Raw genomic sequence first — 14,752 nt, 5'->3', positions numbered from 1 at the left:
GGGCATCTAGATAGATATCAACATAGTGTTTGCCTAGAAATTTAAAGAGACAGTCTTAGCAACTTTCAATAGAGTAAAATAAAGAACAGTACTTATCTGACCGCCGTAGGCTACCGATTCAAAATGGACCCGACGTCTCAATCATTCTTCTGCGTCGTAGGGAGGAAACGAGGCTAACGTTTACGTCCTATTAAATATACAACAGGTGTGACGTCATGAAGATGACATATCATGTGTCAAAATTTTTTGATTGGTTAATAATCAAGCACTAAATCCTGGGAAAAATTAAAACAATGTAGATGTAAACGAAAAAATTTTTTTATCCTAAAAAAGGATGTAATTCCAGATCAGCATTTAAACCTGCCGGACTCACTGTCCCCAGTCGATATATCCAGCGTTGTTCTAATTTCAATAGCTCTCTGTTACTGACATAGACATTGGACAGACTGAGCAGGAATTACATGGTTGATGGGAACCCATAACAATATTGTCATTATTCTTAAGAGTGAAATCTGAACGAACCAACATATTTTTCAAATTGGGGTGCTCTTGAAAATGTTATTCGGGGGAGACTGAAAAACGTCATGCAACTGCAACACATGCCAGTTATTGTAAATGGCTCTGCGGATTTTATATGCTTGTGTTGAAAAAGGTAAAACACAAGTAATTTGAGTGGAATTATGTTGCAGTTGCATGACGTTTTTCAGTCTCCCCCTCGAATAACATTTTCAAGAGCACCCAATTTGAAAAATATGTTGGTTCGTTCAGATTTCACTCTTAAGAATAATGACAATATTGTTATGGGTTCCCATCAACCATGTAATTCCTGCTCAGTCTGTCCAATGTCTATGTCAGTAACAGAGAGTGTCATCTCACAATCAGGTTATAAAATTTTCTTGAAATGTGTAACATCTTGTATTTCCACAATGGTAATCTACATGATAGTCTGTCCATGCGGTTTACAATATATAGGTAAAACCAAACGTCTTCTGAAAACGCGAATGATAGAACACAGATCCAACATAAAAAACTCCCGGATTGAAGAGCCACTGGTTGTACATTGTTTAACATACAAACATTCATTTAATGATCTTAAATTCTGTGCTATCGGTCACGTTCCAGTGCATTGGCGCGGCGGTAATCGTGAAGGACAGCTATTGAAATTAGAACAACGCTGGATATATCGACTGGGGACAGTGAGTCCGGCAGGTTTAAATGCTGATCTGGAATTACATCCTTTTTTAGGATAAAGAAAAAAAATTTTTTCGTTTACATCTACATTGTTTTAATTTTTCCCAGGATTTAGTGCTTGATTATTAACCAATCAAAAAATTTTGACACATGATACGTCATCTTCATGACGTCACACCTGTTGTATATTTAATAGGACGTAAACGTTAGCCTCGTTTCCTCCCTACGACGCAGAAGAATGATTGAGACGTCGGGTCCATTTTGAATCGGTAGCCTACGGTGGTCAGATAAGTACTGTTCTTTATTTTACTCTATTGAAAGTTGCTAAGACTGTCTCTTTAAATTTGCTAGGCAAAACACTCCTTTGTTGATATCTATCTAGAGTGCCCCTGAGAAGCTTTAATAAGCGAAACATCGCCGTGTTTGGGCGTTTTTGTATACAACACATTGAGAGAATGCCAGCTACTTCTTGCCTTTACGTCATTAATGGAGTGAAATATATGTCTTTTTGACTAATTTTTAAAGAAAAAGAAAAACATAAAAAATACTTTCATACAAAAATAATTAAAGAGTTTTTTAAGTGATGGTCCGGTTGGATTCGGGATTGAATCACAATGTCTGGCTTGCTGACACCGTCACTATAGGCAATATTTTGAATTAAAGTTCAGTTCCCCTTTTTTGTTTACGGTAATTGAAATCTCCCATTATTATTGCACTGCCAAATTGGTTTTGCTTCCCTGATTTCCTCTTAGCATTTCATCATCTGTCTGACCATTTTTGTCCAGGTGGACGGTAGTATACTCCTATCACTATTCTCTTACCCAACACACATGGGATTTCTACCCATATAGATTCTACTGAGGCATTTACTCTCTTGTATAATTCCCTTTTCCAGATCACTAATGGATATTAGCACTGGTTCCAGTATGGATCCCCTGGGACACTCCACTAGCTCCTCTCTATTGGGAAAACTGACCATTTAGTCCCTCCGCTCTATTTCCTGTCTTTTAACCATCAGTCCACAGAAGGACTGCCTGTTATCCCATGATTTTTTAATTTCCTGCAATGCCACTCATGAAGGAGTTTTATCAGCCTATAAAGAATATGGATCTGACAACTTCTCAAGTCTTGTTTGCTGCAAATTTAAATATCTCAAGATTGACAGAATACTGTTGCTGGATCTGATTTCAGGGAAACACGTCTCATGGTACGACATTGAATTATTCGGAGTTGTTGATGCATGCGCTTTTGGGATTATAATGTTAAATTACATTTCCCTGTACATACCAGGATCAGTCCAGACTGCTGGGTTGTCTCCCTTCCAGCAGAGGGAGTCAGAGAAAAAAAAACTGAAAAGGCACCCCTCTTAACCTGGTGTGCCACTTGCGATCCCTCAGTATTTTCTCTGACTCTCAGCAGAAGGGTTGACCGAACCTGCGGTCCTGATTTTTCAATTTCTTTAAATTTAGTTACATCTTTTTTTTTTGTTTTGTTTACAGAGTTCTAAGGCTCTGGATGATTTAGTTAACACCTTTGGCTACAGCAAGTTGGTTGTATTTAAAAAAAAAAAAAAAAAAAAGCTCAGTGCGGTTTATTTTCCCAGGCTTTTCACTCAGCAAGCGGTAGAGGTAAGGCAGGGGCTGGCAGCTCTAAAAGCCTTGTTCCCGGAGGGGCCGTCTGTCTCTGGAGGGGGATTAACCGGTGGGGGGCCGGTCCCTCCCCTCGGCGCCCCGAGAAGAGTTTCCTCGGGTGCTACAGCGTTCCCAGAGCTCTGGAAGGCCATGAGTCGGCAGGGTATTTTAAGTTCTTCTTTTTTCTTTCCTACCGTGCTGTTTGGAAACACCCCCCCCCCACCCACCCCGGGATGCCACGAGGGCTATCGTGCTCAGCATAGTGGGGAGGCGGGGTTGCGCCTCTCGCAGGACGGAGTTTGCGCCCCGCTGCCCTCCCTGGGGGGGAGGGCTCGTCCAGGGGTGATTTTGGGCCCATTTTGCCTCGAGGGTGCGGAACGGCGATCACGTCCGGGTCCGTTGCTGGCGCGCGCAGGAACGGGCAGCCATTTTGGTCGGTGCCCTGCCTGCCAACTGGGGAGAGGATTCTCCGATTTCTCCTCCCAGTCTGGAGTCCTGTTCGACCGCGCGGTTGGATCCCTTAAGAGGGCCAGTCATTTATTTTTTTTCAAATTATTTTACTTATGCATAGGGATTTTTTGGAGGCGGAAGCTCATCAGCAGGATGAGCAGCCCTCTCCCGCAAAGATTGCATGGCAGGACACGTCCTCTGGATGCTCTTTCGGCCTCTGGGGGGCTCCGTATCCTGCTCCCTTGGGATCTTTTCTGGATCTTCTCCTCCAAAACCTAGCTGGGGGTGTTGATGAGTCCACTCCAGTAGAGGGTTTCTCGACTGTTTCGGCCAGGAGGAGTTGGATCCCTTGATCCCCCTATGTCCTGAAGGAACTGGAAGTGGAGGCACCAGTCCCCAGTTCGGAGCCAGTTAAGGGGAAACCAGTACTCTCGGGGCTGCGTGCCCTGCCCCAAACTTTTCCTTTCCACCCAATGCTTAAACAGTTTGGTCATTCGGGGAGTGGGAAATCTCCGGTCGCGACCCTGCGGGTGGGACGGGAGATGAACAAACTCTACCCTTTACTCGAGGATACCTTGGATATCCTCAGAATTCCCAAGGTGGACACGTCGGTTACTGCGGTCACCAAGCAGGACCACCATTCCTGTTTCGGGAGCGACGGCTCTTAAGGACTTACAGGATAGGCAGCTAGAAATCCTCCTCAAGCGCATTTTTGAGGTGTCAGCGCTCTGTGTTAGAGCGGCGGACTGCAGTATCCTCATGCAGCGAGCGACCCTCGGTTGGGTCCAGCAAATGCTCACATCACAGGTGTTGCCGCCAGAGGAAGCAGATCAGGCAAATAGGATGGAGTCCGCGGTAGCTTACACAGCGGATGCATTATATGATCTGTTGCGGGCATCTTCACGCGGATGTTTCTTTCAAAAACTCAGTTGGGCAATCTTCTTTTTAAGGGAAAATTGTTGTTTGGGGAGGAGCTTGACGCCCTTATTAAGTCTTTTGGGGAGAATAAGCTGTATAAATTGCCAGAAGACAAGCCTAAGTCTTCCAGGCTCTTTGGGGCAGCGCGTTACCGTTTCCGAGAACAGCGCAGATTTTGGCAGTCACGGCTGCCCGTCCGACAGTCAGAGGCCATTTCGGGAGGGAGGCTCTCAAGGGGCCACCGGAGGTAAGCAGTCCCAATGAAGGTGTTCCGACCCTCTCCCCAGTTCCAGTGGTGGGAGGTCGTCTCTCCCTGTTTCTCGAGGAGTGAGTCAGGATCACGTCGGACCAGTGGGTCCTCAATATCATTGCCCACGGTTACGAGTTGGATTTTGCCCGCCCGTTAAGGGATCTTTTTCTGATTTCTCCCGCCGGCTCCTTGGCCAAGCAAGAGGTAGTCGGGCAAACCCTGAGTCGCTTGAAATCATTGGGGGCTATTGTTCCGGTCCCTCCAGCGGAGCGCAGGGCCGGCAGGTACTCCATCTATTTCGTAGTCCCGAAGAAGGAGGGGTCCTTCTGGCCAATATTGGATCTCAAGGCAGTCAACCGAGCACTTCGGGTTCCCCGATTTCGAATGGAGACTCTACGGTCGGTCATTGCGGCTGTCCACTCAGGAGAATATTTGGCCTCTTTGGACCTACCGAGGCGTATCTTCACATCGGGATACACGAGCGCCATCAGCGGTTTCTCTGGTTCATGGTCATGGGGGAGCATTATCAGTTCCAAGCTCTTTCGTTCGGCTTAGCGACAGCGCCTCGGGTCTTCACCAAGGTAATGCTAGTCGTAGCAGCGGCCCTCCGGCGGGAGGGGATCTTGGTTCACCCATACCTGGACGATTGGCTCATCCGGGCCAAATCAGAGAGCCTCTGTCGGGAAGCAGTGAGCAAGGTTCTACTCCAGCTCCAGTCCCTTGGTTGGGTGGTCAACTTTGCCAAGAGCCAGTTGGTACCATCTCAGGTTCTCAACTTCCTGGGAGCATGCTTCGATACCTCGGTAGGCAAGGTCTTCCTCACTCGGGAGAGGAGGCTCAAGTTAGTGGCGCAGATCCATCGGCTCATGTGCTTACCCCTGCCCATAGTATGGGATTATTTGCAGGTACTTGGTTCCATGGCATCTACTCTGGAGGTGGTTCCCTGGGCGTGGGCGCATATGAGACCATTACAACGTGCATTGCTTTCTCGGTGGGATCCGAAATTGGAGGAGTTTCGCCTGCCTTTGCCACTGATGGAACCAGCCAGGTCCAGTCTCGATTGGTGGTTGATTCCAGCCCACTTGTTACAGAGGATGGACCTGGAGGAGCCGCAGTGGTAATAGTCACGACGGATGCCAGCCCCACTGGTTAGGGAGCAGTTTGCCAGTCACAATCCGCTCAGGGTCGTTGGACAAGTTGTCAGTCAATCGATTGGAAACCAGGGCGGTATGCCTGGCGTTATGTGTTTTTCTCCCTCTGGTAGCCCAGTGTGCGGTGCGAGTCTTGTCAGACAACGCGATAACGGTAGCCTACATCAACTGCCAAGGGGGAACCAGGAGCCGGTCGGTGGCCTGGGAGGCCGAAAGGCTCATGAAGTGGGCAGAGCGATATCTAGTCCGGTTGGCGGCCTCGGACATAGCCGGGGTGGACAATGTGCAGGCAGACTTTCTCAGCCGCCAGCATCTAGATCCCGGCAGCTTTCCGGCTGATCACTCGTCATTGGGGGATTCCACACCTCGACCTGATGGCAACTCGGACAAATGCAAAGGCGCCCCGGTTTTTCAGTCGTCGGAGAGACCACGGTCGAAAGGAGTGGATGCTCTTGTTCTTCCGTGGCCTTGCAGCGTACCACTGTAAGTGTTTCCTCCGCCTTGGCCACTAGTGGGCAAGATCATGCGTCAGAGAACCACGTGGGGTCTGTCATTCTGGTAGCCCCAGAGTGGCCCCGAAGGCCCTGGTTTGCGGATCTGATCTCATTGGCAATCGACAGTCTGGTGCGTCTCACCCACCTTCCGAATCATCTTCAACAAGGTCCAGTATTTTTAGATCGAACAGATCGCTTTTGTCTAGCAGCCTGGCTTACGAGAGGAGGCAATTGAGGAAGAGGGGATATTCGGATTTGGTTATTTCTACCCTCTTGCAAGCATGGAAATCGTCCACGTCGTTGGCCTATATTCGTGTTTGGAGAGTTTTCGACTCTTGGTGCCAAGGTTTGAATGTCCCCCCCGCGTCTGCCTTCGGTGGCACACATCCTATCCTTCCTGCAGGAGGGACTGAAGAAAGGTGTAGCTTGCAGTTCTCTCCGGGTGCAGGTCGTGGCACTGGGTTGCCTGCGGAGCAAGATTGATGGCTTTTCGCTGGCAGCTCATCCAGATGTGTCCCGTTTTTTTGAAGGGGGCCAAGCATTTGAGCCCGCCGGTACGACAAATTTGTCCTGCCTGGAGCTTGAATTTAGTTCTTAAGGGCTTATGTGGTCTTCCTTTTAAGCCCCTCCGGCGGGCTACGTTGAAGGGTTTGACACTCAAGACTGGTTTTTTTTTGGTAGCCATTACCTCCGCACGTTGAATTTCAGAGCTTCAAGCTTTGTCGTGTCGGGATCCGTATCTTCGGATTCCGGAGTTTCGCTGTGGACCGTTCCCTCCTTCTTGCCCAAGGTGGTATCTGCTTTTCATGTCAATCAGATGGTAGAGTTACCGGCCTTCCCAAATTTGGATCTGACTTCTGCGACAGATAAGGATCTGCATAAGTTGGATGTGCACCGGGTTCTCCTTCGCTATTTAGAGGTGACCAATGCTTTTCGATTATCGGATCATTTGTTTGTCTTATTGACTGGTCCTAGACAGGGACACAAGGCATCCAAAGCTACGGTTGCAAGGTGGTTGAAGGTGGCCATTTCCTCCACTTCTCTTTGCGCTGGGCGGGCCATACCAGAAGGCTTGAAAGCGCACTCTACCAGGTCTCAAGTGGCCTCTTGGGCGTAGAGCCAGTTGGTCTCGCCCCAAGAGATTTGTAGAGCAGCCACTTGGAAATCCTTGCATACTTTTGCGAAACATTATCGTGTGGACGTCCGGGATCCGGAGGTCGACTGTTTTGGCAGCAGTGTTCTTCGTTCGGGACTCTCCAGATCCCACCCCAATTAGGGCAGCTCTGGTACTTCCCGGCGGTCTGGACTGATCCTGGAACATACAGGGAAAGGAAAATTGGTTCTTACCTGCTAATTTTCGTTCCTGTAGTACCAAGGATCAGTCCAGACGCCCGCCCTTGGGTTTTTTGGAGAGTCCGTTTTTTCTGTATGTTTTCTTCCTCCTTCTTACCTCGGCAGAGTTCTTTACAGGCATGGGAAGGAATCTTCTTGATGGGTATGTTATGCAGCGGTACGGTTTGTTTAGTTTACCACGAGTATTGTTGTAGCCACTGGTTATGTTTGGGGATTTGTTCTCCTTTATTGGTTATTCTGCTTTGATATCGTATATACTGAGGGTTTGCAGGTGGCACACCAGGTTAAGAGGGGTGCCTTTTCAGTTTTTTTTTCTCTTGACTCCCTCTGCTGGAAGGGAGACAAAACCTAGCGGTCTGGACTGATCCTTGGTACTACAGGAACGAAAATTAGCAGGTAAGAACCAATTTTCCTTTCTGCTACTCTCCCGCCTTCTGTCTTTAGTAGTGGCTGGGAGGTCCCAGAAGCCACACGGAAGCTTTAAAGATCCTCTTTGTCGCCCTTTGACGCCATCACATTTTTATAGATACAGGCCCCAAAAATGTGGTGGTTGGGGATTGATTTTCATTAACATTTTCTTTTTATTTTTTTTAATGTTTCAGAAATAGTGCACACTAAAAAGGATAGAAGAAAAACCACAAAATTTTGTATTTTTTTCCCCGTCATTTCATTTTGAAAATGACAAAAAATGACAGAAATTTTTGACATTATGGTTTCAAACAAATGCACGTCCCTGTAAATATGCAATATATTTTGTAGTTAGAAATGGGGTTTTTTCCTGTTTCTCCTTTACCATACTTTTTTTTTTTTTTTTTACATAAATCTATCAGGAGCTGGACATATCAAGAACTCTTGAAGGTTTTAAGCAGCTGATATTGAAGTTCAGTTTTGTCAGCGGGAGAGAACGTGCTACTGGTTCTTGGGACTCAGCTTGTTGCCAGGGGTTACTCTGTGTACTTTCTGCATACGTGCCTTAATCTATTTGCAGTTTTTTTTATTGTAGCACTACAACAGAATAATCCTCTTTGTCATAGCACTTGTCACTACTTACAATAGAGGTTAGAATTTACATTGTGTCCTTCATTGAGGCAAGATTAAGTGCTTCACAGGCCTCTCACTTCCAGTAGTATGGAGTCACCGTAGGGAGGGTCCTTCATGTGACCTGCATGACAGATGCCAAAGGAGAGCAGGAGAGAGACTGATCTGACTGGGGAGGAAATCTTGCGGTACTGGGTACACGTCATACTCTGCTGTTCTCCTGACTGTCCCCCATTCTCATTTGTCCAATGATTATAAGAAAGGAGAAAGCAGCCAAGGTTTGCACAACCCATTTTGGTGGCCGTTACATGCGTCCAGTTTATGTGCACAGACTTGTCTGAGTTCTGTCTACAAACCATAAGTTTAAAGTGCCTGGAAATGGTCCATATCATGGTGCTGTCTGTGTAGTGATTAAACGGCTGCGCGTTTAATCACTAATACAAGACGACATGAACATATAACTCCAGCACTCATGTTCCTACATTGGCTACCAGTATCCTACAGAATTACTTTCAAAGTTCTGTCACTCATCCACAAATCAATTCTCAACCAAGAGATGCAATGGTTTTCTGATCAGTTCATAATTCGCACATCCAACAGACCTATCAGAAGTTTTCACCAAGCGAAATTAGCTGTACATCCTCAAAAACACATCAAACTCATTTCCACCAGAGACCGCGCATTCTCCATTGCTGGTATCAATATCTGGAACAACATGCCGCTAGACCTACGTATAGAATCCTGCCACAAAACCTTCAAACAAAACCTTAAAACGTGGTTGTTTGAACAAGCATTCACACTATGAATCTTCATCATACAGCTAATCTATACCCCCCCCTGTCTTTTAATCCTGTATTTTTACCTTAAGAAGACGTTAGTTTTGATTTTGACAGTTAATTTGTTCCCATGTAATACTTAATTATTAATATTCAATAGTTTCATAGTTAATGAAATCAGCATATTCTGTAAAGTCTTTTCGGTTAATTGTTTTTTTTTTTACTGTGTTAAACTGTTATATGTAAAGCTGGTTGCTAAATTACTGTTTCACTGTAAACCGAGGTGATGTAATCCTTTACGTACCTCGGTATAAAAGAACCTATAAATAAATAAATAAATAGTGAGTGAGTAAATGAATTGTGACATTCAGAAGAATTAGTTAAGTAGCTTTTTTTTTTCTTTTTGTGGTCGTGTTATTCTGCTGAAATGTAAGAGTTCTACTGAGGGCCCCGAGGAGCCACGAGCTCAGTGACACTGTTAGTGGCGATAACTCATTTGCTAACTTCAGCCACTTTTTCCCATTGGGACGTGTTCTTCCGTACGCTTGGTCAGCACTCCTTTTCCATTAAGAGCCTGCCTCATGTATTGCTGTTTGCAGGACCTTGCCCTCCTCCTAGTAGCTATAATCTTGGGTGTAGTCTAAATGATTATCAGTATTTTTGCAGTATTAAACTACTTGTTAATGGTATCATAATTGGTAAATTTAGAATTGGACATAACCTAATCAATGGTATGTAAAAATGAATGCGTAGAAGAGGAGCTGAAATGGGCTAAATGCATTTGTTGGCATTAGCAGATGGATGCATCAGTTTGCGGAAGTGCAGTGAGTTCCAAATGTTTTTACAGCTCTGGTCTTTTGGGGGACATTTATTGAAAATATTGATATCCTGATGGGTCCCTGGGAAGTACTTGGGTAAACTCTTGGAGTGCACAGGCTTACGAATTGTCTTCCTCCATGCTGTGTGGGGTAGTTTTTGTCACTGTCAGTATGGGATTAGTCTGAGGGGAGGCATGGGTGTTACTGTTTCTGGTTGTATTGGTGTGTATATTCTAACCTGCTGTTTTATTGTACTTTCTCTAAAAAGACCTTTATGTTGGCTGTCAACGCCATTCATGCTACAGACCTCACTTCCTGGGACAGTTTGACCATTTTCATATCTCTTCCTGCTCCTTCCATAAATAAGTTGTGGCTTATTAATTGTGGCCAGAAATGACTGATTTTACTCATTTCTGTCATTTGTTTCTCAGGAACTTGAAGAAATCCGCAAATCTGGGATGAGGCACTTCCGGAATATCCAGGTGGATGAAGCGAACTTGCTGACCTGGCAGGGGCTGATTGTTCCTGTGAGTAGGCATCCTTTAATCCTTGCTGGAGGCTGCCATTGGACTTGCTTAGCAGAAACCAATTCCAGGCAGCCTTCTCTAGGACTGAAATTGGGGGCTAGCTGAGGACAGGCAGAGAGAGGTGGAAGTGTCACCTTATGGTGTGCAATTCCACAGGGGACAAACGTTTTTAGGAGTACTCAAGAGAAGAATTGAATTTTCTAAAATGTTGTTTGGAGGTAATGCCTTTAATTCCGCTTTTTAAATGTGGCAAAAATGGTGGAATTCTGCATTTCTTGTCCTGTCTGATCTGCCGGATCAGCCAGACCATGGCTTATATCCCCATTCCCTGTACGTACCAGGATCAGTCCAGACACCTGGGTTGTGACTCCGCACCAGCAGATGGAGACAGAGCAAAACTTGTCGGGCATCCCTACATATAGTAAGGCGCCACCCACAGCTCGTCAGTCTTTCTCTGTCTCCAGCAGATGGGGCAGGTCCACCCACAGTCTCGATTGATCCTGGTTAGTTAGCTAGTCAGGGGATTTGAAAAAAAAAAAAATAAATAAATAAATAAATAAAAATAATAAAAAGAAGAAGTGAAGAAGAAAGAAATCTGCAGTAAGCCGCGGAAGCCCGAGTCCTGGAAGCCTCCCAGGGGGGTTGCAAGGTCCTGAGGGGACCATCCCCCTCTGGTTGAGGCCGCTGCTGGGGTTGAGAACCCGGCCAGGACTGGCAGCAGCGTCGGGGGTGACACCGGGGAGCCCGGTTCACTCACCCCCGCTGGACAGGAGGAATCAGGACCAGGGCCAGCGGCGAGTACAAGAAAAAAAAAAAAAAATAGTTTTTGTTTTTGTTTGTTCGTGCGGCTCGTCCTCTCGCTCCGTTTTCGTCGCGGGGGGGGGGGGGGGAGCGGGGCCGTTCAGGGACCGTCCGGATCGTGCAATTTGTTGTTCTTTCCCTCCTTCCTCCCGCCCGGCCACGGGCCGTAGCCAGTCTGCCGCATGCCGAGGGGCGCGCGCGTCTCTAGGGAGGGGGTCTGCTCGAATTGTGTCTCGGGCGGCGAGGGGCCCGTTCCCGGCAGACGCGATCGCCGCTGCGCGACGAGCCTGTTGCAGGGGGCAGTGCTGAGCCGTTCCCGCTGAGCGCGGGAACGGCGGCCATTTTGGCTTCGGTTAGAGAAGCCACGAGGAAGGCCGTGGGGGGTGCCCCCCCGGGGGAGGATGATTCGCCAGATGACCGGAGTCTGCAGGGGGCCTCCTCGGACTCGGAGGCCTCTTTCTCCTCCGATTTGGCAAGTTTGCTGCACAAACTTGTGAAGTACAAACAATCAAAGAGGAAAAGAAGATCAGCTAAAGGGGGTTCGGACAAATCGGTACCCCGGAAGAAAAAGTCGGGGGAAGCTCCGCGGCGACCCGCGGATCCCCCCAGGGGGCGGCGACCCTTACGGGGGGTCCCTCAAGATTCAGAGTCCGATGCGGATTCCTCTGCGGAGGATGTTGTGGATGCGGAGCCACCAGGTGATGCTGGGGCTCACGCCGAACCGGATGCGGTGCCAGCTGGGAGCGCTAAAGGAGCGCCAGCGGTGGAAGGTGATGACCCTAAGGTCGTACACTTGTTCCGGAAGGAGGAGCTAGCTCCATTAATCCCGGCCATCTTGCAAGAAGTAGGAGTGGATGCCCCACCGGTGGGGTCTCGGACAGATGCCAAGATGGACCCGGTGCTGCTGGGTCTTACAGGACCAGCGGTGGCCTTCCCGTTCCACTTCTCGGCGACTGATATTCTATTCCGAGAATGGGATACTCCGGAATTGGGATTAAAGGTCAGTAAAGCGATGGATAAGCTGTACCCATTACCGGAGGACGCGCTGGAGATGCTGCGTTTTCCCAGGGTAGATGCAGCGGTGTCGGCGGTTACAAAGCGGTTCACCATTCCGGTCACAGGAGCCACGGCCCTTAAGGATATTCAGGACCGGAAGCTTGAAGGTCAGCTGAAGAAGGTGTTAGAGGCGTTGGCCCTGGGAGTCCGCGTGGCCATTTGCAGTAACTTTGCGCTCCGAGCCGGGCTGCGCTGGGCGCAGGTCCTTCAGGCCAATGCGGATCTCTCGGGAGAAGAGGCGGCGCAGGCGGACCAGCTGGAAGCGGTGATAGCGTATAGCGCGGATGCTATGCATGATCTCCTGCGGACGTCCGCCAGGGCCATGGTCTCGGCAGCTTCGGCACGTCGGTTGCTGTGGCTCAGGAATTGGGTGGCGGATGGGTCCTCTAAGGCTCATCTCGGAGCCCTCCCGTTCAAAGGGAAGCTGCTGTTCGGTAAGGAGCTGGACGACCTGATGCAGTCGCTTGGTGAGAACAGGGCTTTCAAGTTGCCTGAGGACAGGCACAGAAGCAGGACGTCTTTCTCCAGTAGGGCCCGGTTTTGGGGACCTCGAAAGTCGCGGCCACAGAGGTCGTCTGGGCCCTCCTACCGGGCTGGCTCTGGAGCCTCGAGAACGTCGTCGTGGTCTCAGTCCTTTCGTGGCAGAAAATTTGGGAGGCGAGACGGTCCCGGGTCAGGGTCGGGGCCGAAAGCCTCACAATGAAGTACGGCTGGTCCGTTCCCTGCCGCCGGCTTCTCTGGCTGTGCCGAATGTAGGAGCCAGGTTGGAGCGCTTCTACGGGGAATGGACCAGTATAACGACGGATCAGTGGGTCCTCAGCGTGATAAGACAAGGCTACGCTTTAGATTTTGCAGCCTCAGAGGTAAGGTGCACGGTAGGTCCTTGGCGCAGCACCCGGATGTGGCGCGTTTTCTTCGGGGAGCCAAACATTTGCGGCCATCTTTACGTCAGCCTTGTCCTTCTTGGAATCTCAATTGTGTTCTTTCCGCTCTGTGTTTGTCCCCTTTTGAGCCTCTTAAGCGGGCGACACTTAAGGATCTTACTCTCAAGACGGTGTTTCTTGTGGCAATCGCGTCGGCTAGACGTGTTTTCCGAATTACAGGCGTTATCTTGCAGGGAGCCTTTCTTACGCTTCTCTGAGGCGGGGGTCTCGTTAAGGACGGTTCCCTCCTTCCTCCCGAAGGTGGTGTCAGCTTTTCATTTGAACCAGACGGTTGAGCTGCCCGCTTTTCCAGAGGGGGAGCGTTCTGATCCTGATGCTAGACTGTTGAAGAAACTTGATGTCCGCAGAGTCCTGCTCCGTTATCTGGAAGTTACGAATTCCTTTCGGGTTTCGGACCATCTCTTTGTTTTGTGCTCGGGGCCCAAACGTGGTGGGGCAGCTTCCCGGACCACGATTGCGCGCTGGCTCAAGGAAGCCATTGCTTCAGCGTACATACTGAAAGGGAAGTCTGTTCCTGCGGGTCTTCGGGCTCACTCGACGCGAGCACAAGCCGCCTCTTGGGCGGAGTCTTCGCACGTGTCACCACAAGAGATTTGCAGAGCAGCGACTTGGAAGTCACTGCATACGTTTGCTAGACACTACAGATTGGATGTTCAGGGCCTGGATTCAGGGGGTTTCGGAGAGAGAGTTCTGCGAGCGGGACTTTCTGGATCCCACCCTCGGTAATTCAGCTCTGGTACATCCCAGGTGTCTGGACTGATCCTGGTACGTACAGGGAAAGGAAAATTAGTTTCTTACCTGATAATTTTCGTTCCTGTAGTACCAAGGATCAGTCCAGGATCCCGCCCGTGTAGTCTGTTTGGAGTTCTGAAGAGGAGAGTCCGCTCGGTGGGCACTCGGTTTGTTTCTTGTATGTTGTTGGGGCCTCTGGTTCTGGAAGTTCTGATCCAGCTGGGGGTTTGTTGAATCGGCCCGGGTTTCGGGCAGTCTAGTTAGTTGGAGTTCAATTTTGTGCTTTGACATTACGTAAGACTGACGAGCTGTGGGTGGCGCCTTACTATATGTAGGGATGCCCGACAAGTTTTGCTCTGTCTCCATCTGCTGGTGCGGAGTCACAACCCAGGTGTCTGGACTGATCCTTGGTACTACAGGAACGAAAATTATCAGGTAAGAAACTAATTTTCCTTTCCAGCAGATGGAGACACAAGAAAAACTTGGGAGGCGCTCGGAATTACCCATGAGCACCCTCTGCATCCCTGCGGTTCCCACTTAAATTTTCAAATCTTTAAGGAAAGTTTGCAGAATAATTTTTATTTCTTTCCTTTCCTCTCACATTGCTTTTTTTCTTTGAATG

The 14,752-nt window shown here is 48.5% G+C and overlaps 1 protein-coding gene across 1 annotated transcript in view; it reads left to right on the top strand.

The window, feature by feature from the left end:
• UBE2L3 (ubiquitin conjugating enzyme E2 L3) overlaps positions 1 to 14,752 on the top strand; it is a 38,596-nt gene that overhangs the window by 6,795 nt on the left and 17,049 nt on the right. The window contains exon 2 of the mRNA XM_029619779.1: positions 10,502 to 10,597. Within this exon, the coding sequence (XP_029475639.1) occupies positions 10,502 to 10,597 (96 nt within the window). The remainder of the gene's footprint in view (positions 1 to 10,501; positions 10,598 to 14,752) is intronic.

The sequence above is a fragment of the Rhinatrema bivittatum genome, chromosome 11 (assembly GCF_901001135.1).
Source record: "Rhinatrema bivittatum chromosome 11, aRhiBiv1.1, whole genome shotgun sequence".
Taxonomy (NCBI): Eukaryota; Metazoa; Chordata; class Amphibia; order Gymnophiona; family Rhinatrematidae; genus Rhinatrema; species Rhinatrema bivittatum.
Note: the sequence above shows the minus strand (reverse complement) of the source record. Positions and strands in the feature narration are given on the sequence as shown.